At 42.0% G+C, this 26707-nt stretch overlaps 1 protein-coding gene across 1 annotated transcript; it reads right to left on the bottom strand.

The window, feature by feature from the left end:
• Positions 1–2995: 2995 nt before the first annotated feature.
• On the bottom strand, positions 2996–26634 carry LOC105561175 (S1 RNA-binding domain-containing protein 1). The gene is made up of 5 exons (XM_012010931.1): positions 26292–26634; positions 24064–26183; positions 23066–23776; positions 14771–14880; positions 2996–4813 (listed from the first exon to the last, which is right to left on the bottom strand). The coding sequence occupies exons 2-4, from the start codon at positions 25915–25917 to the stop codon at positions 14773–14775; spliced, it is 2673 nt and encodes an 890-aa protein (XP_011866321.1). The 5' UTR covers positions 25918–26183; positions 26292–26634; the 3' UTR covers positions 2996–4813; positions 14771–14772.
• Positions 26635–26707: the final 73 nt, after the last annotated feature.

The following is a 26707-nucleotide window of genomic DNA, read 5'->3' as shown; positions in this document are numbered from 1 at the left end:
TGGCCAACCAATTAATATGTGATCTTTAACGATCTTGTAACAGGTATGATTTTTATGGTTTGTGTCGTTGCAATTAATTTATTAAGTAATGTTCGTTGCAAAGTTATACACGATTTCAGATTACTTGACAAGGGTCCAAATCTGGGACTGGAGCGTTGTAACGTGGTTTGATTTTTAAAATAAAAACATTGGCCAGTGCAGGTCGTTAAAATTGGATATCATTGATTAATTTTTTAATTTTGACTGGCGCAATGGATGGCGCCCAAGTGGCGGTACCTACGTCAGCCACGTGTAAGCGGCATAAGTGAAATTTGTCGTATATTTACGTTTATCAATTGATTCTATTCCCTTTGCTGCCCTAAGAATAAAGACCTGCTGACGTTTTACTGTAAAACTTGTATGCAGTCTCAGTAAACGACGTTATCGCAAATCTTCGTGCAAGGAATGGCCGGATTAGCGAAAATCTACTGTATCTCGAATTGTTATCCCCATGGCGAAACGGGTCTGTTATAAATGCTCATAAACTGGGCCTCTGATCGATCGCGCGCGCACACACACAGGGAGAGGAGGTGATGGCGGCGGCACAACACACATTCGACTTCGGCCCGCCTTTAGGCGCAGCCCCCATTAAATGCATTTCAATCGCGGCACGTGCAACGCGACGTAACATTTTCAATCCGAATATAAGCGCGCATTCTCTCCCCGGAGTCTCTTACAGAGATTAAAATCGACCCGGGCGGCGGGGCGGCCCTTAGCGCGCCACGTCGCGATTCGCGGGAACCCACGTCGCCTGATTAAAAAAATTGCCCGTCCCCGCCCCCCCCCCCCCCGAGAACGTCACGTACGGAGCTTTTTATTCGATTTAATCGGGCGAATGAAATTCTGCGGGACGGCGGATAATGGGCGAGGAAATCTCGAATTGCGAGGAAACGACGTGTCGCGCCCGGAGCTCGGCGTTCCTTACGAGCGAGCGGCGCGTAATAAATGATGTCGCCGGAAGCGCAACTTTATCGCTCAGATAAAATCAATAATGTTCCATTAGAGCTTCAATGCTTTTCGTATCACGGCATATTTTTTGAAATTAATATTATAATGGATTCGACGTCCTACATAATCCTCTACCTCCTCGCCGACAGAGAACACGAGCGAGAGAGAACCGCACTTTGCGAAAGTTGAAGGCACGTCGTGGGAGAAATTGTCGACTTATCTAAAACGCGATATTTTCAACAACAAAAAAAATCTCTTGTGACAATTTGCGATACACGCGTCAATTTTTTGGTCCCACGGATTATTTCGCAGTTGATTTTTTTTTCAGCGCAAACCGCTGGACAGACCGCGGCCAGCGCGCGAACGGCGCCAGCGAGATTCCTGCGGCAAAAGCTCGCGGAAAGGCAAGAAAGCACGAAGCATCGACCGCATTTCCGCAAGCATGATGCTTGAAAACAGGCGCCGCGGCGTCTAGACGCCCCGCCGTCCGCGTCCGTTCGCAATCTACGCGGTCGTTCCCGTCTCATACCCACGACATACATCCCACATTCGCGACGAGGAACAAACCCTCGCCCAGCGAGCGTTCGAATATTCATCGAGCCAGAAAAAAATAACGAGCGACCGTCGGACTCGGCGGGGAACGCACCGAGAGAAAAATCCGATCGAATCAGCTGTTGGATAAACAATAGGTTCCGTCGCGCGCAACTCCGTTTAGCCGACCTCGCGAATTCGCGACAACAGATATCTCGCGGTCCCCGCGCACGCGGGACGACGCGAACAATTTGCAAGTGCGGGGAAGTGATGCGCGGCAATTAGCGGAGACGTCTTCATTCCCGCGGCTGACACGTGGGAAAGGAAGCCGAAGAGAGATGCGTGCGTCAATGACGGATCGGGGTATTGCGAGACCCTGGAGGCGAGTGCGGAGGAGAAGATCTAAGAATAGATTAGATTCTTCAACTTGCCAGAATAATGATAAAATTCCAAATTGTATTCGACCACAGCTGGCCGCACTTGTTAATTAACTGGTCAATGCGGAAAATTTATTGCGAAAAATATTACCTCAGCCAGGGTTTGAACCTGGACCTCCTTACACTCTCTAGGCGGGCGTCTCGCCAGTTCGACCGCTGAGGCACGTGGTAATATTTGTCGCAATAACAGTATAAAAATGGCATCCTCGCGTCTGTTTTTCGTCTTTCTAAGATCTAAGAATAATTGGAGATATCTAGGATATTGTTCCAACGATGTCTTAGAATCGTAATTAAGTTGCAGGTCCGCGTGTCTGTTTCGAGGGAGACGTAAATTCGACAAATCTACTCTGGGAAAAAGAAAGACAGCTAGCAACCCGTTTTGCGGCCCACAATTAGTAATCAAATTATTTGGATTCCTCTACTCTGGGAAAAATTTTCACCGTTTTTTTGTAGTTAAGCAACTTGACATTTCGGTTAGTGCCTCTTAAGTGAAAATTATCTTTGCGTTACTGAATATCGACAGAACTAATTGAGAGAATTGGTCAGTATTATAAGTTTAAAATCTTGGATATAGATAGAATAGCTAATTGCGATTTTTAGTTATGCGGGGTAAAATTCGTAAAAGTTACGGACAATCCAAATAATTCGATTACTAATTGTGGGCCCCGAAATGGGTTGCTAATTGTCTCTTATTTCCAGAGTAGGAGAGCGTACTTTGGGAAAAAAAAGACAGTTAGCAACTCATTTTGCAGCCCACAATTAGTAATCGAATTATTTGGATTACTCTACTCTGAGAAAAATTTGGACCGTTTTTCTTTGTAGCTAAGCAACTTAACATTTCGGTTAGTGCCCTTTAAGTGAAAATTATCTTTGCGTTACTGAATATCGATCGAACTAATTGAGAGAATTGATTAGTATAATTACTTAAAAATCTTGGATATAGATAGAATAGCTAATTGCGATTTTTAGTTACGCGGAGTGAAATTCGTAAAAGATTAGAGTTACAGACAATGCAAATAATTCGATTACTAATTGTGGGCCCCAAAATGGGTTGCTGACTGTCTTTTTTCCTAGAGTAGAGGAGTGTACGATACGTATAAAGATAGACGGAATATAGTCCGTCCGTTTAAGATGTAGATATAGATTCGCAAATCAAATTGACAGGGGAATTACGGGCAATTCACTTGGTTCGTGGAAGTCGGGCCGCACGATGATACGTTCGCCGACACGAGGCGATTGAGATTGATAGCGCGCCAAAACATTGATAAGACAGGCAAATATCGCAAACTCAATTGTCCATCGTGATACATCGCTCATTTGCATAGAGATCGCTTCCACAAATAAAGCGAATTACTCGGTAATCGGTCTGTCAATTTGCGATTCTGTATTAATTCGACACTTTCTATGTATTTTTACGAGCGTCGCAACTCCTCGTGGACCTCCTGGGCTCCTTCCCTTTAATCCTTTCGCGATCGAATTATTCGTCGTTTATTATTAATCTTTAAATGGCACGCCGGCGTCTCAAGGAACCGGAGAGGCGTAAACTGTAAGGCGGAACTTAAATGTCCCGGCGGTTGTAGAAGAGTTAAATTATTCGCCCCGAAGTATCTCAAAATCGACGACGATTTATCTTTTTTGCAATTACGATTTTCTAGCGGCTCAGTTGTCCAGCTCTCTATAGACGTTGAAGGTTTTAAGACGTGCGCCCGGTGGATAATCCACCACTGACTAGCATCTAACAATAATCTTGCGAAACCCGCTTTTCACTCGCTTCTTTCCGTCCTCGATGTGGTAAGAATCCCAGGATGCGGACCCTCTCTCTCTCTCTGTCTTCCTCTCTCCGTTCTTCTCCTTCTCGCTCTCACCGCGAGATGCGCATTTAATATGGGAGAGTAATCCCCGCTTTTTATACATTGTCGAAAGTGGGCCAGAAGGTTATAGCATGATCGCCGCTGAGTAGCTGACTATCGTAACTGGGTCGAGCACAGAACGTAGAGATTAATTAGCAACTCCGTGGTCGTGTAGCGGTTTAGGAACTTAAACCAATATATCGGGAGTTTCCACGGATCGAGCACTTCATATGCTCGTTAATACGGCGCTTTTATCATATTTTTTTACCGAGTTGCCCGTCGCACGTTTTTTTACGCCGTTCACGGCGTAAAAATAAGACGCACGCAAAAATCTATCTCGAAGAAAATTTTACGATACCTCACTCGAACTCTAGTTCATTAATCGGCACAGGTACTTAAATGGAGGAGTACCGTGTGAATCGAGAGTTCATTGTACATTTCAATACTTAGATTTTAAGTTCTAGTATTATTCATCAAAACTATTATTTTATTCAAAGCGTTTGCGAAGGAGTAGAAACCGTGCTGTAAAATGGGAGATAAAGCATATCCTTTTAAATCGAGGAAACAGATTTGCTCGTATTACCGTATTTATAAATCTAGAAGTCTTATTCCCGCGACGAGCTGTTTTATTTTCTCTCGCTAGATCGAATCGTTTACTACGGTATGCCTTCGGGCAATGCAAACGCGATATCACAAAGGTGTTTAGAAGATATTTTTCAGGCATCTCCCTGTTTTGGGCTTAAGAAGGACCGATTCCACGTAGATGCAAGTTAGAAAATCTAAATGTATCGCGCAACATAAAATATATCTAAGAAAGTAAAGAACGTTTTACCTGCAGGTAGCGATATGCTTAATTAAGTCGCTGTACTTAATTAAATTATCCTCGTCGATCTTTCCCGCGCAAGATGCGTCGAAGACGTTTTTATAAACTTCTTCGCAGCGTCTCTTGGATGTTTGCGCCGCCTGAGTAATAACGCTACTTTATGCTCGCGTCTCCAACAGCATTTTCTGAAAAATAAATTAGCAGCAGGTATTATATGCTATGCATAACGCGTAGTGCGCGTTATGGCATTAATCCTGCGTGGAAGAAGCCACTTACTCGCAACAAGGCGTGAAATATATCTTCAGAACGCCAGGCTGCAATTTCGCCGGCGAAAGAGAGAGAGAGAGAGCGAAGGAGAGAGAGAGGGGGGGATGGGGTGGAATGCGACGCTTATAACAACACGAAAACCGCTTTCTCGCGCCGATCCGGGGCGCAGATTCACCCCTGTATCCGCTGAACTCTGGCGAGCGAGGAATAATGAAGTTCACGTAATACTGTAACGAGCGTGCGACGGGAGTAACCGACGGGATCACGTAATCGGCCAATTATACGAGCGATCTGGACTTGATTACGGCGAAGGTATCGCGGCGGTTGCGCAACATCTGCCATGACTGCACAACGTGTCGTTCTGACTGATTGATTAAAACCGTAAGATAATTAGCAATTAGCCGCCGCGTCTGCCGGCGCGGCGCCGCGCCGGGCGCCGGGCGTCGGCCGGGCCCACTTTCCATAACGAACATGCCAAGAGTTGAAATGTCAGGGGGTGAGGCACGTGCGCACGTCGATAACCCTAATAAAGTCGTTACCGCGCGTTACCTTCTACCGTGGATGAAGCCCCCGCGGCATGAAGGGCATGGACCGAGGTCGAGGCGAGGCGAGCGTGAATAAATCAGCGGGATAAAACATCGGCGTGGCATCGTAAACATAATTGATCGGCTTTACGACTCCCTATCGAGCATACTCGCGTCGATAATAGACACTTTTCAGCGCGGCAGTTACTCCGATTGACATCGAGTCACGCTCGTACGCGTGCACTCTTGAGCATATATGTGTCGCCAAAAATTGGAGGTGCACGTTAAAGTAAAAACCATACGTAATCACGAGAGACATAAAAATTAAACCGAGAAAAATTTTTAGTAAAAAAATAGTATTTCCGATGGTTAATCTTACCGATTACGTTTTCCGATTAAATTATGGATACATCCGATGAAATTTATCTGCTGAAGTGCAGTTACCGATAAAATTTGATTGAAAAACCGATCACATATTTCATCGGATATATCCGTTTCTTATTATGTAATTGGATTACCCAATTACATTTAATCCGACATTTTTCTCAGTGTAGGAGTTTTATTTTGAGGAGGTATACATTACGCGATCGCGAGTGTGGCTCATGCAACATAGGAAGAGTATAACAAATGCCTATCTGGCATGGAAACAGACATTTAGAGGTACATTTCTACCTCGTACTTTCGGAGGTACGCACGGAAAATTTTGCACCTCTTTAAAAAAGGTACCGTGAATTTATAGAGCGGTACCTCCAATCGATCATTATAAGTTCATTATTAACTCGTATATATACCTCGTACTAACATACCGGGAAGAATATCTCCTCTCAGCGTGTAACTCGAATCTCTATTCTACTACGAAATTTGTGCTTCGAATTCGGCGGTACAAGAGTGTAGAGATATACTTGTCCTCCGTTTCACGCAAAATGATAATGCAAGGACAGTTCTGAAAATACTTGGCCGTATCTCGCGCGTGGCTTCTTTAATTAATTTAAAACGTTTCTCTTCGTACGATAAAGATGAATCAGTATAAAGCAGGGGCGCGATTCTTCAATCATTCGCGAGGAAAACGTATGCGAGAAATGTATTCTTATACAGAAAAGTTGCAAGATGATTATTCGCATGACTTTTAGCCGATCGACTCGTAACTTTTCTGTAAGAACGCAATTCTATGATTAAAGAAGCGTATATTAATAAGCTCCTTTGAGAAAAAAGATTAATTGTGATAAGGGCAATAGGAGCATATGACGATAAAGCGAAACTTGACAATGTGCTTATAAAGAAATGGAATGAAACAGAACACGATTGTTAGTTGTTTAACAAAATAAATATCGACGTGTTTAATATAATGTCAGATGTTTCGGTCACTGATATTGACGCTTTATCGTCATATGCTCCTATCGCCTTTATCATAAGTAATAATTAAAGAATCTGAGGACTCACGTACGCGACAGCATCCGCGCGAACGCGCCGAATTTACCTTCAAACGCGAGATACGTGGTGAAAACACACGCCATACAACGTTACTGAAGTAAGGTAATATTTGAGCGTACAAAAACAAGTGTACTGTGTGTAATTAGTACCGATAGCACAGCGAACTGATAATCACGATCGCACGATACCCGGCACTCCCGAAAATGCGACACGGCGAGCCGCTTGTACGATCGGCGGCGATTTAAAGTCATACGAAAGTCTTTCAACGCACCGCTGCGTTCACAAATTTCACGGATACACTTACTTTCTGCGTGATTCAGTCCTTAACTCCGGTCCTCGAATCGCTGGATCACACTGCATCGAAGTCTCGTCCGTTTGGTGGACTTAAGCCCATGTCCCACTACGTATTGCGGACGCGGATTGGATTGGGATTACGGATTGCGGATCGAAAATCAGCCAATCACAGCGAGGCAACTTGGGATCCGGATTGCAGATCGCAGGATAGACGACTGTCTATTTGTACGATCCGTAATCCAATCCGTGTCCGCAATACGTAGTGTGACACGGGCTTTAATCACCGCCGAGAAACCATGCGATAGCTTTGAGAGACTTGAAAGTGAGCCTCGAGTTTCACACGCCGGAACACGTTGGTCGCACGGGATATTTGACGTCGAAAAACGTACATCAAGCGTTCAGTCCGATGTATTGTAATTAATAACGACAGCTCGCGCCGCTACCTCTTTACTTGAGCGTCACCGTGTGAATGGCCCGGCCAGGTAACTCCCGCAAAGTCACGGCCTTCGCGGCGACACAACGAAATATTTGAACGTACAAAAACACTTGTTTTGTACATACGTTCACATATTTCATTGCGCCACGCGGTAACGGCCCATACGTCACAAGGTCGACCGTACGTAGTTGTTTACGAGCGCGCCGCGAAGGCCGTGACTTTGTGGGTGTTACCTGGCCGGGCCATTCACGCGGCGACGCTCGAGCGGAGAGGTAGCGGCGCGAGCTATCGTTATTAATTACAATACATCGGACTGGACGCTTGATGTACGTTTTTCGACGTCAAATATCCCGTGCCGGCGACCAACGTGTTCCGGCGTGTGAAACTCGAGGTCCACTTTCAAGTCTCTCAAAGCTATCGCATGGTTTCTCGGCGGCGATTAAATCCACCAAACGGACGAGACTTCGATGCAGTGTGATCCAGCGATTCGAGGACCGGAGTTAAGGACTGAATCACGCAGAAAGCAAGTGTGTCTGTGAAATTTGTGAACGCAGCGGTGCGTTGAAAGACTTCCGTATAACTTTAAATCGCCGCCGATCGTATAAGCGGCTCGCCGTGTCGCATTTTCGGGAGTGCCGGGTATCGTGCGACCGCGATTATCAGTTCGCCGTGCTATCGGTACTAATTACATTACATCGGACTGAACGCTTGACGTGCGTTTTTTGACGTCAAATATCCCGTGCCGGCGACCAACGTTCCGGTGTGCGAAACTCGAGGTTCACTTGCAAGTCTCTCAAAGCTATTGCATGGTTTCTCGGTGGCGATTAAATCCACCAAACGAACGAGACTTCGATGCAGTGTGATCTAGCGATTCGAGGACCGGAGTTAAGGACTAAAGTTTAAGGACTAAATCACGCAGAAAGCAAGTGCATCCGTGAAATTTGTGAACTCAACAATGCGTTGAAAGACTTTCGTATGACTTTAAATCCGCCGCGTCGGTTTACGAGCGTTTACGAGTTGTTCGGTCTTCGGGAGTGCCGGATATCGTGCGATCGCGATTATCAGTGCGTTCTCGTAATTCCGACTTCGGGAGTGTTGTGCAAAGTGTTGGGAGTGCTGTGCGCGATATTACCGGTCAGCGTGTAACCACGTTCTCTCCGCGTTTTCGGGCGCGATCGCCTTATCACAGTCCCTCGCGTCAGGAGGACGAGCGCGTTCGTACCGGCGAGGAGTCGCAATAATCTTCATAGCGGAGAGTTATTTCTCGTCTGCTCCCGCGGGATTCGTCCACGACGTCTAGTTCGGTGTACCGTCGAAAGTTGGAGATTCCGCGTTGCAGGGCTGGAATTAAACCCTGGTTTTCTCGGCGGTTCCCAGAAGCCGTCGCTTTGGCAATGAATCAACGACGAACTACCGTTCGTGTTTCACAGCGCGTGTTCGAGAAGTAAATTAAATATTCCGAAAGGAGATTTTTCCCTTTCTTTCTTTCTCTTATTACGTGCTCCTCCATTAATATTAATAATAGCGTCAGTTTTGCTTGAACGATAATGAGACTTAACAGTAGCGAGAATATGAATAGAACGAGTGCCCGACTCTATCAACTGAATAAGTTGAATTTACAATCAGTTGGCTTAGTCTTGCTTTAACGATTAACGTGGTTACGAATGTATATATTATTTTACGAATGTATATATATATATATAATATTTCAGCTTTATGCTTTAACCTTTGCTGTGCTATTGCTTAACCTTTACTATTTCTAGGTACTGCGGATCCTGCTATTCCACATCGATATTAACTTTTTAATTAACTTTACAACTTTCAGTTGTAAAATACATGCATGAACGGTGAAATATTTTTATTTGACAAATAAAGATCAACTTCGGACAATTTACTTGGTACAATTTGCGAAAAGTAACGTGTACTCTTTCCGTTTAGCATCGCGGCGAGCGTAATCAAAAGTGTGCGGGCACTTAATAGATTCGAGGCAAGTCGACTGGGTACCCCGATATCAATCGGATATCGATAAACTTTAGACAATTCTTTCCAAATGTATTTTTAAACGCAACAGACACAAGCGAAAAGTTGGTAATTTTGTCGAACTTTAGATTCGCATTTTTTTCTTTTTCAAATCCGGCTGTTATCGGTTTCGATTTGCCTCGGACAGTTGGTACCCGAGAATTATTTGTGCCCGCACATATAACACGCTGCAGCGAGCAATGCATGTATTTTATTTCTCTTAAATATATTTATTCGTAACCACGCAACTTTCCACATGGGATCGTTCTATTTCACTTATATGTCAATGAAAAGAAACACGGTTTCTGAATAATGGGAGAGCACAATTTATGCTCGCGCGAATTTGTACTCTCGCCTAACAGCCTGGCGTCATGCGGATTGAGAGAAAAGAGGTGACTGTCGTTGATTTGCTGCCGAAACGACCGCTATCGGGAGCGGTCTGGAAGATCCGGGATTCGTTCCCTCCTGCAGCGCGTCTTCGACGTTCGACGGGCCGCTTAGCTTTCCTTCGCGGATTAATCCCGCGGGTCCCGAAAGAAATCAGAGTACGCTCAGCTCGCTCTCCACCATCAAGATCCTTCTTCTCTGCGTCGGATACTAACCGACGTACCTCTTGGAGGGACTTTGATCTGGCCGAAACTCGGTGGCCAGTTATCCTCCCCAGAACGCGGTGATTTCTCGCGATTTTTTTCGCTTTCGTCGCGTCTTAATTAGCTTCGAGTGCGTACAAGAATGCGAACACGGGAGTGCCGTATAAGATGTAGCGTGCGATCGTAATTGTGAGTGTTGTGAGTGTTGTGAGTGTTGGCTGCCGTCCCGAGACAACCCCGGAGGAAGGAACCTTACGAAGCCTGACATCCCGAGCAGTCTGAGAGGAGGTGGAGGCCTGAGGAAGGCATCAGGCGCCGGCGGAGCAACATGCGGTAAGTATTGATTTATACACATTATATCATGCGCGGAAAGATCACTCGCGCTTTCAATTGGATTTACTCGGGGAGAGGATAAAAATTAGAGAAAAATGTTTGAAATAGAAACTTGTCCAACGAGTAGAATATTTTAAAAGAGTTAAGCGATTATTTTATTGGCCGTCTCTTTTACGCCCTGCTTTAATTCGAATATTTGTCTGTTCAGAATCATCGTAGCGACGTTGCAGAGTAACTCCGCTGTTGCGCATCGATCGGTGAGTGATGAGTACATTTTTATAATTGAGGTCACGTATCTATGATTACGTCAAATATATCGCAGAGATGCTTGTCAAATTACGACGATAAATTATTACGAATTTTACATTTCATAGATCCGTGGCCTTAAAATAGATAGACTGGAATCGATTAGGACTTGATATTTAATCCTGGATAAATCACATAAATTGATTTTGTGCCTTGATTTTATGCCTTGATGTTATGCCTTGATTTTATGCCTTGATTTTATGCTTTGATTTTATGCATTGATTATGTGTTAAAATGAAATAAATAAAAAATGAAATTAATAGGATAAATAAACATAATAGGTATTGCATAAAATGACATACACGTAATATTTGTTACTGAGTAACAAATACCTTGTTTTATTTCCTCCTGCTCCCTCTTGCCAAATATTGTCTTCCAGGATTAAATATTATATAAATTGTGGCGCAAAAATGCAATATATATGCTTAGAGATGTTTTCAGTATGCATATATCACGACCGAAAATAAATATTTCACGTATAATCTATTGAATACGTAGTTCATTTAACAAATTGATACAATATCTATAATCTATTTGACAAAATCATGTCTTTACGATTATTAATTATTTGTCTCTATAACGTGCCAATTTTAACCTAAACTTTTACAGTCTATCTATGTGCATTGAAAACTGGTTTTTATACCAGTTAAAGCGATATGACATGAGATCCAATAAACGGTTATTCCGCGAAAAACTTTTTGCAGCGATAATTTTAAAGTTGGTCAATTTCGCGTTACTTTAAATAGTTGATTTTGAGAGATGTAATATTTATTTTTAATACACCATGAAATAATTTTGAACGGATTACGCACAATATATGGTAACGAGATGCAGCTATCAAAATTCAAATTGTATTCGCTCGAGTGCACGAAATATTCACATTAGCACAATTTTGCGCAGGAAATTTATTATTCCTTTCGGATCTCACGTCATTAATTTCTCACCCACTTGAGGTGAGATTCGATATTCGAAACGATAAATCGAAAATGTGGACCTTAGATTTCTTCGGCTCGCGTTTTGTCACTCATTTACTTTGCATTGTTATTAAGTTCTGCATGCATCACATTTAAAATTTCTATCGTTCATGAAAAGTAATCGGATCCATTAATAGCCCGTTGATTAAAATTTTTTGTCAAGATTCAGAGTTTCTGATTATATCGCATTCGATAGTAAAATTGCTATCATTCGCGAAAAGTAGTCGAATTTATTCGGATTATACACAGCTTTTTCTCAAGATATATATTCTGATTAAATAATATCTTTTTTATTCTTAATCAAAGATGTTATCACGCGTGTAAATTAGAGTATCTAAGACAATTAGTAGATTTTGGATGTTAGTAATTCCGTAATTAATTTAATTGCTATAAATGGTCCTTCGCGACGCGGTCGTGTTTCGCGCATCGTGGGAAAGAGCGTAAAGTCACTACGCTCATTTGCCGGCTATGATCAGCCGGCAATAGAAGGAGTATTTCTCCTTCCTGTCTCTGGCTATATCGCCAGAGTGGATTTGGCCAGGAAACGGTAAGTCCATATACTGGCCAGAAGAGGACGTATACAAGGTAGGTTGGTGTTCAACACCAGCTAAGTAATGTAATATATGAACGTAAGTAAGATAAATTTTTTGCACATACAAGTGTATGTGCATATTTGGAGACGAAAAAGTCTCTGGTTTAATTCCCATTAATTGCGAACTTAAAATTTCTTAAACTCCCTTTAAAAATCTTCCCTAATCTCGGGTAATCGCGGTCGCGACTAATTAAAATACTAATAAACTAAATAAACTAAACAAACTAAAATCAATACGGGTGGGTAAAATATGATATTAAGTAAATAAGAATATGACTAGGTAGAAATATGAATACCTAAGAATATGGATAGGTAGGAACAATCTAGAGATAAAAGTTCGGTTAGGTTCGGTTAGGTAGGGACACAGGGGGGATTGTAATTCGACAATATGATGTTAATTATGTAAGAATTATGTAAGAAGTTAAAATTATGTATTTTTCCAGTACATTGAAACTACGTAATATTATATAATATTATTTAATTGTCATATTACTAATTATTATATAACTATATATTATATAATTATATAATTATTATATGATTAGTAATATGACAAATATTATAATATCATATAATGTAATAATTTTTTCTTTGTTACATAATTCCAGAGTATGTTACTACTATGTAATATTATTTATAATGAAATTATTGTAATACAGAATTGTAATAAAATTGAAATTATGTAATACTAGTGCCGGATATATTACACGAAATCAGTACAAAAACATATGATAATATAAAATTCGCTAAATTAATGAGTTTAAGAAGTTTTTATCATTTTATAATTTTGTAGAATATTCAAGATTTGATTATTTATTCAAAATTTCGCGTTTCAAAAATTATTGCCAATTATTAAATAATATCCATATATCACAATATCACTTGATTTATTCGCCGCGTTTAACAATGCAAATTTTAGATTATAGTTTATTTTTTATTTAATCATTGACTGATATCACAGAATTTTTTAATAAAAATCTTAATAATAAAAAGTTGATCGTTATTTTTTTAAATATTTACAATAGTCAAATACCTGATTTAAAAATAGTGAATTTTAGTATCATTACACTTGTTTCGAACGCTTTCGTGTAATTCGGCATCAGTAAAATAGCTCAAATTCTTTATATTGTATTTATATTAATGTATGTATGTAAATATCTCAAAATTTTTATATTGTATTTTATAATTTTATTTACTTTCTATATGCTTTGTATAAAATTAATTGTACTGTTATACATTGTTATATACTGTAATTTTTATGCTTGGAAAAAATAAAAAAGCATACAACCACAAAGAAAAGAGGACCGCCAGTTGGCGGGGGTGGTGGAGGGCCTCTGGAGGTTGATCTGCTTTTACCAGTTGAAACATTAATTAAATGTTACAATAAAAATTAATTTAACATAGCATATGTATGTGTGCATATATAAATATCATATACAATAATATTATATATTATATTTATGTATAAGTATGTGTGTATATTGCAAATCTTTGAATAATTTTTAATAAATTTACTTTTAGGAAGATATATATAGAAATATATATACCATAACTTTTATAAGTTATAAATGATTAAAAATAAAAACTAAATTTCAAAAGAATAACAAAATTGCCAAAATCCTTTTTAGTTAATTTAAAGTAAATTTTAGTTTAATGGAATTTTATTTGTGCCTCAAAAAGAGACAGAGAAACAAATTTATGTACTTTGTACAAAAATGAAAAGTTATAAAATAGCTAAAGCTAAAAGTTGAGAAAAAACATAATTGTTATAGCTTTTCATTTTTGTATAAGGTACATAAATTTGTTTCTCTGTCCCCTTTTGAGCCACAATTAAAATTCTATTAAACTAAAATTTACTTCAAATTAACTAAAAGAGAGTGGCAATTTTATTACCTTTTTGAAATTAATTTTTTTAATCATTTATAATTTATAAAAGTTATGGTGTATATTTCTATATCTTCTTAAAAGAAAAGTTTATTCAAAATTGATTAAAGATTTGCAATATACACACATATGTATACTTATACATAGTGTATAAATTTCTTTATTTATAACCAAAAAATGTAAAGTTAAATTTAGCTAAAATTGAATCGCAATAATATTCGGTAAAAGCAGAACAGCCTCACGAACAGATAATTTTTCTTATTCACCTTCCTCGTGATCGTCGGATTGTCGTCAGATAAAGTTAAATCGTACAGATCAGATGGGTGAAATCGTGCCATTCTATCCATCGCGTGGGATAAAGAAAAAAAGTGCCATTTAATATGTATAAGAAGATAATTTATAATTTTCTATTTCAATGTTGACAAGTTCAATTTCCGTTGGAATACCCTTCTGCGCTCTGGCGCAATGTTATCTTTGCCAATGTAATCTCACCTCTACTTTATGATGCATCTGATCTCCTCGTTTCCCCAGCGATGAAAGGGATCTCCGGGGAGTATTCCAACCGCCAAACCCATCGAATATGATGCTCCGGTGGAAGAACACTGCAACAAATTGAAAACAAGGACATCGGTATGGCTATCGTATCACATATCTTAATACAAACTGCGCTATTGTAAAGTTGGTACCTCAGCTTCAAAAATCAAAAGTTTTAATCAAACGTCACAGTTTTACATTTGGCCAGTATTACAACATAAACCGTAGAGTGCTTACTCATTACGGTAAAACTTTTACAAAGACGTTAATTTCTAGCCGAAAATTCCTATATAAGTACGGCCAATTGATGTTAGATTTATAATAGATATATACACTTATAAGATAAGAAGGAACGTGTCATTTAAATGCTCATTCGGGGAGTCTACTATTGGAAGACACCTGGAAAACTTGGAATTCTCAGGAGATTTTTTCTTTCGATTTTTGAAAATGAGATGCAAACTTTACAATAGCATAAACCGGTTCTGTTTCTTGTTGCACTAACTTGATTTATTCCTCGAAAGCAATCCGCGCGAATTTTATCCGGGAATAACTGTCTATACAGAAGAAAAACAGATATTATAATGCTCGTGTGCACATCGTTGAGATCAAACGCATGGCGTATGTGCATTTATTTCTACGTTTTGTTAAAAACAAGGTCTATCTCACGGTAATAAAAATAATTTTACAGAAATAAATTGAGATCGAAGAGATACACGGTGAAAACTATCGACGCGCGCCGATCTTCAGTTTCATTTTCCGTTATTATTTATCGTGAATTACGTCTCACAGGATGCGTACACAAATTAATGAAAAAAGTCCCCGGCAACTATCAGAAATAAAGATAATTAAATTTTTATTACGCGTTCATACGTAAAAATGTTCCGTAAAAATGTCACGATACTCGAAAGTTGCGCATCCATTTACGCAATATAATCTATTTACGGGGTCTACGCGGGTTTTTGAATAACGGATGATACCTGTATGCCGTATAAATCCTGCATTTATTGCATTTCACCATTGTTAGCGCAGTTTATTTCGAGAGAGAGAGAGAGAGAGAGAGAGAGAGAGAGAGAGAGAGAGAGCTTATATAACAAGGTTCTCTCCCGTCGCTAAATCGATATGAATGATCAAGAGTAAACTTCAACGTATAAGCTGTTACTTTTTTTCATTTCTCTTCCATTGTTGCGAGGTGCATGTTTCACGCGGGTATCAGTTGCGCATTCCGAAACTTGAAAACACCTCGCGAAATAAAATTTGGAAAATTCCATCGCAAGCGCGAAATAACTTCCGGAACAAAATCCTCGAGACGGCACGCCGGTATTATATGTGCAGTCGGGGGGGAGGGGAAGGGGGAGTCTTTTCCCCATGACACAGAGTGCATTACAGAGTTGCAAACAATGCTAAAGCGCCCGCGAATCCGCGATTCGTATTAATCACGCCATAAAGTTATTTGATTGAGATTATCGCTGGATAATTTAGAAAGCCGTTGAAACACGCCACACGTCGTAATTTAACTAATAGCTGTTGCACAAATCTCATTAAAATCAGAATGACGTACTGCTTTAATCATGGACCGTGCCAGCGTTACGTTTGCACAGAAGATGTGGAGTGTGTAGGTACGTGCTTTGTAATATATGGCGGGCGGTAATCATCAAGAATCCTGTTTAGCCATATGTCGTCCACCAATTTGCGTCACGGCAATTGGCCGCGAAATTTAATCGCGTTATCGGGGGGAGAGATTTTCCCATTGACAGTTGCGTTGCGTGACGGTTCTCCAATTAAATATCCTGACTGGCAGTAGCGAATTTGCCCAACGGCTGCGGCTTATGCAAATGTAATTTCGCTCGAAAATATCGGAACTTGTCCAAATCGCGCCGTATTACGGCCGTGTAAATACTTCAAATTCTCCAAAAGCTCGGCAATACCTATTCCATTTAAAATTACACGTGGTACCGAAAGGACTTAATCATTTTTTCATTTACTTCAGTAAACATCGCTCTATATGCCCGCCTAACTATATCTTTCATTCGATTTTACGGGGAATCTCACGCAAAGTCAGAATCTGGTGACATTAAAGTAGAACTATCTATATAATTTCTTAGTTGCACTTCGAAAGACTAACGTTGCATAAATAACAAGGATTAAAATAGCGTTTTAATCCTGAAATACCATGTGATGCATATTAACGCTTACGTTAAAATGTACAGTACAATGGCATAATAATACACTATTAAATGTATACGCGTTTGATAAGAATATTTTACATTTTAAAAACGAAGAGAGAGAGAAAGAGAGAGAGAGAGAGAGAACTTCCGAAACGAGAGTCTCTGTATTTCATTAGAGGCTTATTTACAATATTTAACATGTATCTTCGGTCAGTCTCCCCGTTATCTCATTTGTCCCTAATTAGAGGATTTGTAAAACTGGACCGCGTTCACCTCGTCGTCACGGTGTCCCTATAATAATCGTAGGATCGCGTTCTCGAGGGCAAACGAAATCGCAGTGTAGTTAGGCGTAAAAGAAACAGCGCTACGCCATTGCACGGAATATTGATCGAGAGGGTGTAGAGAGACCCTTACGCCGGGAGCGAGTCGCGAGCCAACCCTTACGTAGGTTCTCTCGCATTATGTCTCGGATGGCGACGAAATCAGGACCATTAGGCTGGCACGTTAATGTTCCTACATTCTCATTACCGCCAGCATCGCCGGTAACCGCTCGCGATACACGTCCAATTGCTATTTCATACTGTGTCGTACAGAGTGTTCGGTAAATCGTGGCAACTTCCTCGTGAAAAAGCACGCAAAGAATATAGAATAATATTTATTGTTTCCTCTAGTGACAGTGGTGCGTGATTGTGTCATTTATTCGAAATTGTCATCTACCTGTTGTCTAGTAACACACCTGTGTGCAATTGAAAAATTTTTTTTACACAACGATACTATCCATAGTGTGATTGTGTTATCTCTTCGAAATTGACATCTATCTGTTGTCTAGTAACACACTTATACACAATTTTAGAATTTTTTTACACGACGATACTATCTATAGATCGTTTCAGTCGATATGTCGTTAATTTTGCTCGAAATGGCGAGGTGGACAATCGCGAATATACGTTTCAGCTATAAGTAATTATCGCACAAACTGCTTTCTAATCGGCACAAACGCGCAATCGTCAACATGCAATTAAACAGACCTGCTAGACTTTCAAAATCAATTTTCTCTCGATTAATCGCGATTACCGCGAACGTACGTGTGTCGCTCAGCTGACCATTTGCTCGGGTAACGATATTATCCGGACGAGAGAAATCTTGGAATCGTCCGCTGTAATCTTCATGTTCACTTTAACAGCCCTCAATTCCCCTACATACATCAAGCAAGGGCTCAGATGCTAACTGACCGTTGAAATGGATTCGAAACGGAGTGAATTGATATCCGCTCGCCGGCCGGAATTTGTCAGTCTCTCAACCTTCTAAATCCCTTTCGCTCGGTGGCGCCCGATCGGTTTTGCTTTTGAGAACCGGAGTTACGATGCGCCGGTGTGTACCGCCACCGGGAGGGAAGAGGGGAGGGGTCTCTCTCTCTCTCTCTCTCTCTTTTGACGGGAGACAAAGGGATGCAGAGAGAATGGAAACCGCCACCTTGATGCTCGTGGTGAACCACGATAATTGGATCAGCCCACCCCTATGAGTCGCGACTGAAATTAAGTAACCTCCGGCGCGTATTCCTGCGACGGGCTGATGATTTCGTCGGGGACAACCTGAAAAGCTCGCCTGGCGTACGGCGAAATAATGTTAGCGCGCGAGACTGAAGCGGTACAGGGGAAACGCAACAAACGCACTTTGCGAAGTCGCGGATAAAGCTCGCGGCGGACGAATGCTCCGATATATTTTTAAAAAAGTCTCGGTTTCTTTATCAAATAATATCGCGCGTGTACAATGTATGTCAGCCAGCTTTTTACACAAGTAATGGAATGGTAATGAAATTGTATAAAAGGTCAGGCGATCCTCTACTGAAAAGGATAAAATATGTTGCATAAAGCGATAATTGCGTCTCGCGAGTGCATCGATGCACTTTCGCGAGAATCGCAAGGGATGCAACTTTGTTCGCCGATAAAAGGCTGCGCGAAGTTTTCCCCTGTAATTTTCCCGCTTAAATAAAAGAAAGGAGCTACGGCCCGTCCCCGTTTCCAGAATCGCTCGGTATAAATCAACCCCGTTGTATGTACTGGCGCGAAAATATTTTCCCCCGGTAAAATAAATATTACATCTCGTTAGGTTGGCGTTACACGGGCTCGCCCAAGAAAGGACGTAAGCCGCCAGAATGGCAAGGCCGTAAAGAAAGCAGGCGGAAAAAGCTTCCTCCGGCACGACGGGAACGCTTTGTGCGGCCGCGGCTCGCGGCGTGACAAAGCCACCCGTGTCGTCGGAAGAGGCAATTTGTACAGAGTGCTTAAGTTACACATATTAGTCATAACGTCGCGCCTTCGCAGTAATGACCAATTATATCGTGAAAAAAGAGTCTGGGTGTCCCAGATCGAGCCATCCCTCATCCGCGCGAATTCTTTGACCTACTCCCCTGGAATCGAATTCTTTGAATTCCTCTCTTTAACAAAGGCTCGTTGATTCCTGCAAACGATCGAGAGATTCCTCGCGAATTAAACTTCGGAAATGTGCGGAAGGCGAAGCTTCATATTTTCAACGTTAAAATGTTAGTGCAGTATGCGACAAGAGCTTGTTCCTCTCCTCCGCGATTGTGTCTTGAATTCGCGTGTAAATTAAATAAGATAACTTGCGTGAGAAATTAATTCACAACTTTTTTTTCCCCACCAGGGACAATAGATTTCAAGAAACTTGAAAGTGCATTAGGCAAGCGTACTTTACTTGAAATTTCTAATTCACAGATTAGTTATAGAGCACTCAATGGAAAAAGTTTACGGTACTCGCGGGCTAATGGTGATAGAGAATATCGCAACGACAGGATGAAAAGCTTAGATCTTTTCTTCGCGCAGAAGTGTAGCATTGGAATAAAATCTCTCCGATGCCGGACAAAATACCCGAGGTTATTACTCGGTTGCGCGAATAGACAGATCTCAGGGGCTAGGTGGGAGGGGTTGAAAAGTAGTTTCAAAGCGTCTAGTCTAACAATGGGGCGCATGAAAGGGGGAGAAAAACGACGGGCATGAAAAGCGTCCCGGAAAATAAAGGGTAGATACGGTGGAAAGAGCACGCGGAAGGCCCCGTGGAATTCAATGCCAAGGTTGTGTGGAGTACGAAGTTAAATCGATATTCAATACTCCGCGTACGATAGTGACATTCGTACAGAGAATTTAATCGTATTTTACAAACGATATCTTCGATTTCATGCCTGGCGTCTCGGCGATTAACGTTAACTCGCGAGCGTAAGTTTCCTTCGTCAAAACCTCTCTTCGCAATTCTTTTGAAAGTGTAGAAAAAATATTCATTCTTCCGAGCGTATGTACAGATGCGAGCGATTTGATAAGTTCAATCTATAACTTTTCCAAAATGACATGGACAAATGTTTAATTTGGAAAAGAATGACTCAAACTTTATCAATTTTCACGTTTCATAAAAACATAGGTATTCAAATCTATAATCTTGAAAAAATGCCCCTATTAAGCGATTTTTTTCCAAGAAGGATACAAACGATTTGAATTGTAGAGAAGAGTCAATAATTTCTGAGATTTGTGACAATTTTTTCCCAATTTTTTTCAGTTTACCTATGACTAAAATCTTTTTCATAAAGTTACTAAAAATATATTACAGATGTGAAAATATAATTATTACATAAATCGGTTTATTTAAAATTTTCTCTCAAGAATCAATATATTTTTATTCAATATTGAATTTTCTTTTCCTTGAGATTCTTTGCTCGTAATGAAGAAACGTTATACGGTAAATCTATTTGTCGCTCAAACTATCAATGCGTTTCGTGCGCGAATTCAAGACACAATTGTGAGAGAACAATGGATTTGTCATGTATGATTCTCGTTTTCCAGCTCGTTTCGCGCAGTGAACATTTCGCTTTCCGTCGAATGTATATATTTCCGGATTATACATTCAATACGCGCGGGATACGCGCCTACGTCGCGTTGCTCGCGAATATTTTGTGGCTTCGATTGATCTATCCGATTGGACGAAAGAAATCAATCGTGTGCATTGTTCCGTGAATGACATCGATAGGCTCTATTTGATACTGTTTGAGTGAAAACGTAAAAAAAACCATGCGAACACCGCGTTTTCCAGGTCTCGCCAATTTAACCAAACCGATAACGAGATCTTAAACTGTCAATTAATTAAACGTTTAACGGCTTAACCAGACAGGAGAATATTTAGAGACCGTTTTATTTTAACGGTTAATAATTAACGAAGTTGATCATGTTATCAAAATTATCGCTTTTCAGCAAACATCGTAAATATCATTATACATTGATTATATAATTAACTATATGATTTAAACATTCGTGATGGAACTGTTTCAAACATTAGTGGTGGAATTTTTTTCCTTACAAAATTTACATAAATTTAAATACGTTAGATAAAGACATTTGTAGCACGTATATATCGATCGAATAAAAATATTTTTATAAACGTTTCGTTTTTAAATTTTGCAGTACAGTTGATATATTATTTCATTTTAAACATAAAACTTTATATATTATGTATTGTTTTATCTGAAACGATACCAGACCTTTGCTACAATTTTAACCTGAGCTTAAAATATATTCTTAGAAAGCATTCTTGATCTTCCTCGCTACAAATGTTTCATTCCATTTTCATTGTCTCAATTTTTATCGGTTTGGAAGGCTCGATTAAACACGTTGCACGTAGCGTCGATCATATATAGAAAACGCGAGAGATTGTTGCTTCTCGATTCCGAAAGTAACAATCAAATACGGATTTTCCGACGGAGAGGCGCAGGCACGTTCTTAAATCCTGCCTAAAGCGAGCTATTCGGCGTATATAGTGTACTCCTCATGCAAAATGTAGCAAAGGTTCGAGACAACAGCGGACAGAGCGGAATGGTATGCGCCCGAACTTCCCCGATAGCGGGATAGAATTCGCAGATTGCATGCTAAAACTTTCAGGCGAGGCGAACGAGGAGTGTGTTCTGGGGGGGAGGGAAAAAAATAATCAGGTAAGAGGATGCAATAATAAAATCGTATTCATGCCGATCGTGCCTACGGGACGACCCTTTCTTATCGGTGATACAAACAGAAAGAAGATCCCGAAAGAAAATGAGAAAGCAAGGAATAAAAAATAAAATCTCTGACGAAATTTCGTTTTCAACATTTAAAACGAGAAAATTAATATGCCATTTTTAAGTCTGGGCCATTTTCACTTACTCTACAGTTTTTAAATCGCCCAGCACTGTAGTTATCAATTTTTTAAATATTTATATTACGTGACAACAATACAATTGAAACCCGGTAACACGAGATTCACCGTGAATGAACTTTGATTAGTCGACAATCCTTAATCTTTTACGGTCTCAGGAAAACAAAAAAAAACAAAGAAAAAACCGATTTCAAAAACAAGAGATTAAGCCACGATTGTCCGTCTGTCGCAATTGCGACCTCCTTTCCTGCAGCATTCAATGCGGAATACACCCTCCTCGTCCTCCCTCTCTCCCGTGTAGTCGACTGTACTTTTGCTAGCAGCAAGGGAAAAGGCACGTTAGCACGTGACTGGAATTCGTTTTACAAACTCTCCGCAACCACGCATATAGAGTTCGCGTTTTAGGCGGTCGCATTGCACGACATAAAGTGGAATCCATTTCTCCGAGATAAACTACCCACGAGAAGTGTTGCGAGAGAGATATACACAAGAAATAAATAGGCAGAATAAACCGCAAGCATTCTCAAATAAACGAATGGCACTAGATAGTAGTGATTCACGACGAAGTCGGGGAAAAATTCGGAACGTATCAGAGTTAGACGTTATTTGCAAAATATATATTTATTACTGTCGTTCATTGCGACTTGTACATCCGAAAACCGTCCCTGCTTAAAAACAAATGTCAGAAAAATAAAATGTCGGATTTTCTTTGCTCCTTCTTAAAACAAATTATACAAGCGTATACACAGATAACAAACTATATCTTTTGGAGCACGAATTTAACGCTGGTTTTCGGTAACGTATAAAGTTTATGGTCGACGCGATTACATGTAGCGTTGATTCATGAACTCATTAACTCGAGGCTAATTCGCTGGCGTGCCAGTTCGATGCTAACCACCTTCACTTCCACACGCTGGCCTATATGTAGATCCTTTTTCATACGGGTGACGTGTATCAGTCCCTCCTTACCAACGCCCACGTCTACAAATGCACCAAAATGCGTGACGTTCCGCACGACGCCGCTCAATACGGTACCGGCGGTCAAATCCTCGATACGTCGCACGCTGTTGCGGAACAGCGGCTGGCTCAATTTCGACCGTATATCCTCGTCCCTCTGCATGGTCAGTGCTTTGATTATTGTCTCCATCGTAGTCTCGTCGGTGCCGAATTGCGCTGCCAGCGCTCCACATCCGGCTCGCGCGTGAGAATTTATCCTCTCGATGAACACCGGAGTACCGATGTCGCTCAGTTCGCATTGGCAGTGTTTCACGAATCGATTCGCTATCGCGTACGACTCCGGATGGATCCACGTCTGATCCAGGGGATTAAAGCCGTTCTTCGATTTCTTGCCCGTTCGTTCCGACGCGGCTTCGCTAACCGTTGCCGTCTCCGGCAGAATTCTTATGAATCCTGCGCACTGCTCGTACGTTTTGCTGCCGATACCCTTGACGCTCAGCAGCTGCTCTCTGTTTCTGAAAGGTCCATTTTTCGTTCGCCACTCGATGATATTCGTAGACCTAGACAGCGTGAGGCCGGCCACTCGCTGTAGAAGATAATGGGACGCGGTATTGATATCAACTCCGACGAAACTCACCACCTCCGTGACAACCTGCAACATTTGATACGAATATCTCTCTGCCGCGTATCGAATTCCCTCCCAAAGCTATCGCGTTGTTATCTAAGAAGCTTTTCGAGAAATCTCTCATCGCGATTTTTTCTTACCAAAAGTAGAATGGATATTGATCTACCGAGAGAAATATTAATTTCGAATTTGTCGAAGAAATTAGCGTTAAAAAGTAAGCAGTTGTTTTTACACATCGACGTTTCTCAAATTATCTGCAGTCTAATTGTCAAGTTGCACATTTAGCTAACGTTGTACAACAAACTCATACTAACTTCGGATAGCGTCTTGGTCAGCTTTGCCTCCGGGAGATCGTGCTGATACATCCCGACTCCCAAATGCTTGGGCTCTATCTTAACTAACTCCGCTAGCGGGTTCTGCAGGCGTCTCGCGATCGAGACAGCCGACACCAGGTTCGGATCGAGATCCGGGAACTCGGACTTGGCTTGCGGGCTGCAGCTGTAAATCGAGGCCCCGCACTCGTCGACGATAGTGTACATCAGCGAGCCGAGCATCGATCCTATTACCTTGGTCAGAAACAACTCGGTCTCCCTGCACGCCGTGGCGTTGCCTAGCGCTATTATCGTGCACCCGTGTCTGTCCACCAATCTCGCCAACACGTTGGCCGCGTCTTTGAACGCCGACGAGTGGTTGTGAGGGTACATCACGCCGGTCTCGAGAACGTCGCCTTGCTCCGACACGACGGCGAGCTTGCATCCGTGACGGTAACCCGGGTCCACGCCGAGGACGATCTTACCCCGCACGGGCGGAGTGAGCAGCAGCTGCTTGACGTTAGTCGCGAAAACTTCTATGGACGCCTTCTCCGCGCTCTCCTTCATCTCGCTCCTCACGCGACGCGTCATCTGAGGCTTGATCAGCTTTTTGTATGCGTGATCGATCCCGTCGTTGAGCAAGTAGAGCGTCTTCGCGTAGTGCTGCCCCTGCTCTCGCTGAGGCGCGTATCGCGATAGGCAATACTTCTTGAACGCGCGCTCGAAGGCGTCGGGGACGGAGACCTTGACGCTGATGATCTTCTGCGACTCGGCCCGGTTGATGGCGAGTGTGTGGTGCGGCTTGATCGCGTTCACGCTCAACTTGAAATTGAAGTACTGCTCGTACTTCTGATCGTTCGTGTTCTTGGAGCTCTCCGTGGTTTTGCACCGCGTCGTTTGTATCTCTATGACTGACTCTCTCCGGAGGGACGTAACCTTGTCGAAAACCTTCCTGTCCTTGCTGATGACGTCCGCAATTACGTGCACGACGCCGCTCTTCACCTCCTCCTCGTTTCGCAAACCCTCCCTTTCTTGGTCCACCAGGGACGCCAACGGCGGTACGTCCTGTCCCCGTAAGACAGCCTCGCCGACAGCTCCCAGGCCCAGTTCTCGGGCTTTCTCCGCCAGTAGTCGCTTGGACCCCGGCTTGTACAAGGAATAAATGTGCTCGAGATCGGCGAGGGATCTCGCGGACGTGACGGCTGTGTGAATCTCCGGCGACCATTTCTCCGCTTTGTCGATGCTCTTGATAATCGCCGCGGCGCGCAGCTTGATGGCCTTCGCCTGCTCGAAACTGTCCAGCAGCGCTCTCAGCTTGTCCGGCTCCATGGAGCCAGTCATGTTCTTCCGATATCGCGCGATAAACGGTATAGTGTTGTCCTGCTTGAAAAGCCTCACCACATTCTCCACGATGCGTGTATCCACGTTGTTGATCTCGCTTATGTAGTCGACGTCGGTCCATTCCGTGGACTGCGAGAGGCTGCAGCTTAGTTTCTCTTGGATCTTCGTGTCTTCCTTCGCACGAGCTCTCGTTAAATCATCCCAGTTTCGCTGCGGCTCTACGTCGGCAGGCTCGGTGCACGACGATCCTTGTAGCTTCGCTTTTTTGTTCCCGAATGTCTCCGAGTCTGCCTCGCTAGTCTTTCTCTTAACGGATTTAACAGTCTTGCTCTGCGTTTCTCTCTTCGCTCTCTTCTTCCTCGGCTCTGCCTTGCTCGCCGTAATTTTCTGTTTCCTCTTGCTGTCTTCCACAACGTAGTCCTCATCTTTGAGTTGCTTAGTCTTACAGTCATCATCGTCGGAATCGGACAATTCAATTATCGACGGACCTTGCCTATTTCGCAAATTTCTCTTCATTGTTTCTCTCGTTCTTTCATCTGTCGAATTAACGAATCAGTCTTCGCACAAGTGCATATAGGGCAGGTATCTCGTTCGTTCCTTAGTACAACTACTGTGTTTTAGCAGTAGGACGTTTCGCGACAAGTACGTGGACGGCCGTACAGCAATTGTGCCATTCGGAATCTCAATGGCAATCAGTAAAAAATATATAAACGTTCAATTCTCTGAAAATTTTACTTTTCATGTATTCCAAGCCTTCGCTGGTGCGCTCTGACATAAAGTTTCTGCAACAGAGTCGACTTTAGAAACGGAAACGGACGTATCCGTCGTGTTAAAAACGTTAGACGAATCCAACAGCATTAGCGATTACTTAGCGTCGGTTGCGTTATTACCTGAATACCTCGAACCAAAATTTGACTCACGCGCCAACGTCAGCCGGACGGCGCGATCCTAACCTGTCGCAACGCGACTGGAAGCAGCTGTAAACACCACTGTCGAAGGCCGACGTTCAAACAAATTTCCGCTTCCAAGACGGTCCCGCCATCTTGGCGAGCTTGCGCGCACTCGTTCGCGGACGCGAGGAAGAAATGCGGAAGGCTGTTATGCAGCAGCGAGCACTGCATTTCGTCTTCCGATTCGTCAGACGCGAAGAACAGAAAGTAGCTTAGACAAATAGTACAGCAGGGATGACAAAATAAGCGTGTCGAGATAAAATCCAACGTACAAAATTGCTAGCGTTCCTTCTCTCCGCAACCCCCCCCCCCATCTCTCTCTGTCTCAGGCTGCGTTCGGGGAGACGCTATTAGCG

The sequence above is a fragment of the Vollenhovia emeryi genome, unplaced genomic scaffold, assembly GCF_000949405.1.
Source record: "Vollenhovia emeryi isolate VEMERY1.0 unplaced genomic scaffold, V.emery_V1.0 DF939210.1, whole genome shotgun sequence".
Taxonomy (NCBI): Eukaryota; Metazoa; Arthropoda; class Insecta; order Hymenoptera; family Formicidae; genus Vollenhovia; species Vollenhovia emeryi.
Note: the sequence above shows the minus strand (reverse complement) of the source record. Positions and strands in the feature narration are given on the sequence as shown.

What these genes read in the sequence shown, in the direction of transcription:
- LOC105561175 (XM_012010931.1), bottom strand. Translation starts at nt 25,917, where the DNA reads ATGAAGAGAAATTTGCGAAATAGGCAAGGTCCGTCGATAATTGAATTG. An exon ending in TGACCAAGACGCTATCCGAA is followed by an intron (nt 23,777 to 24,063) that starts GTTAGTATGAGT and finishes CAAATGTTGCAG; the next exon opens with GTTGTCACGGAGGTGGTGAG. An exon ending in GCCAGCGTGTGGAAGTGAAG is followed by an intron (nt 14,881 to 23,065) that starts GTGGTTAGCATC and finishes AATTTGTTGCAG; the next exon opens with TGTTCTTCCACCGGAGCATC.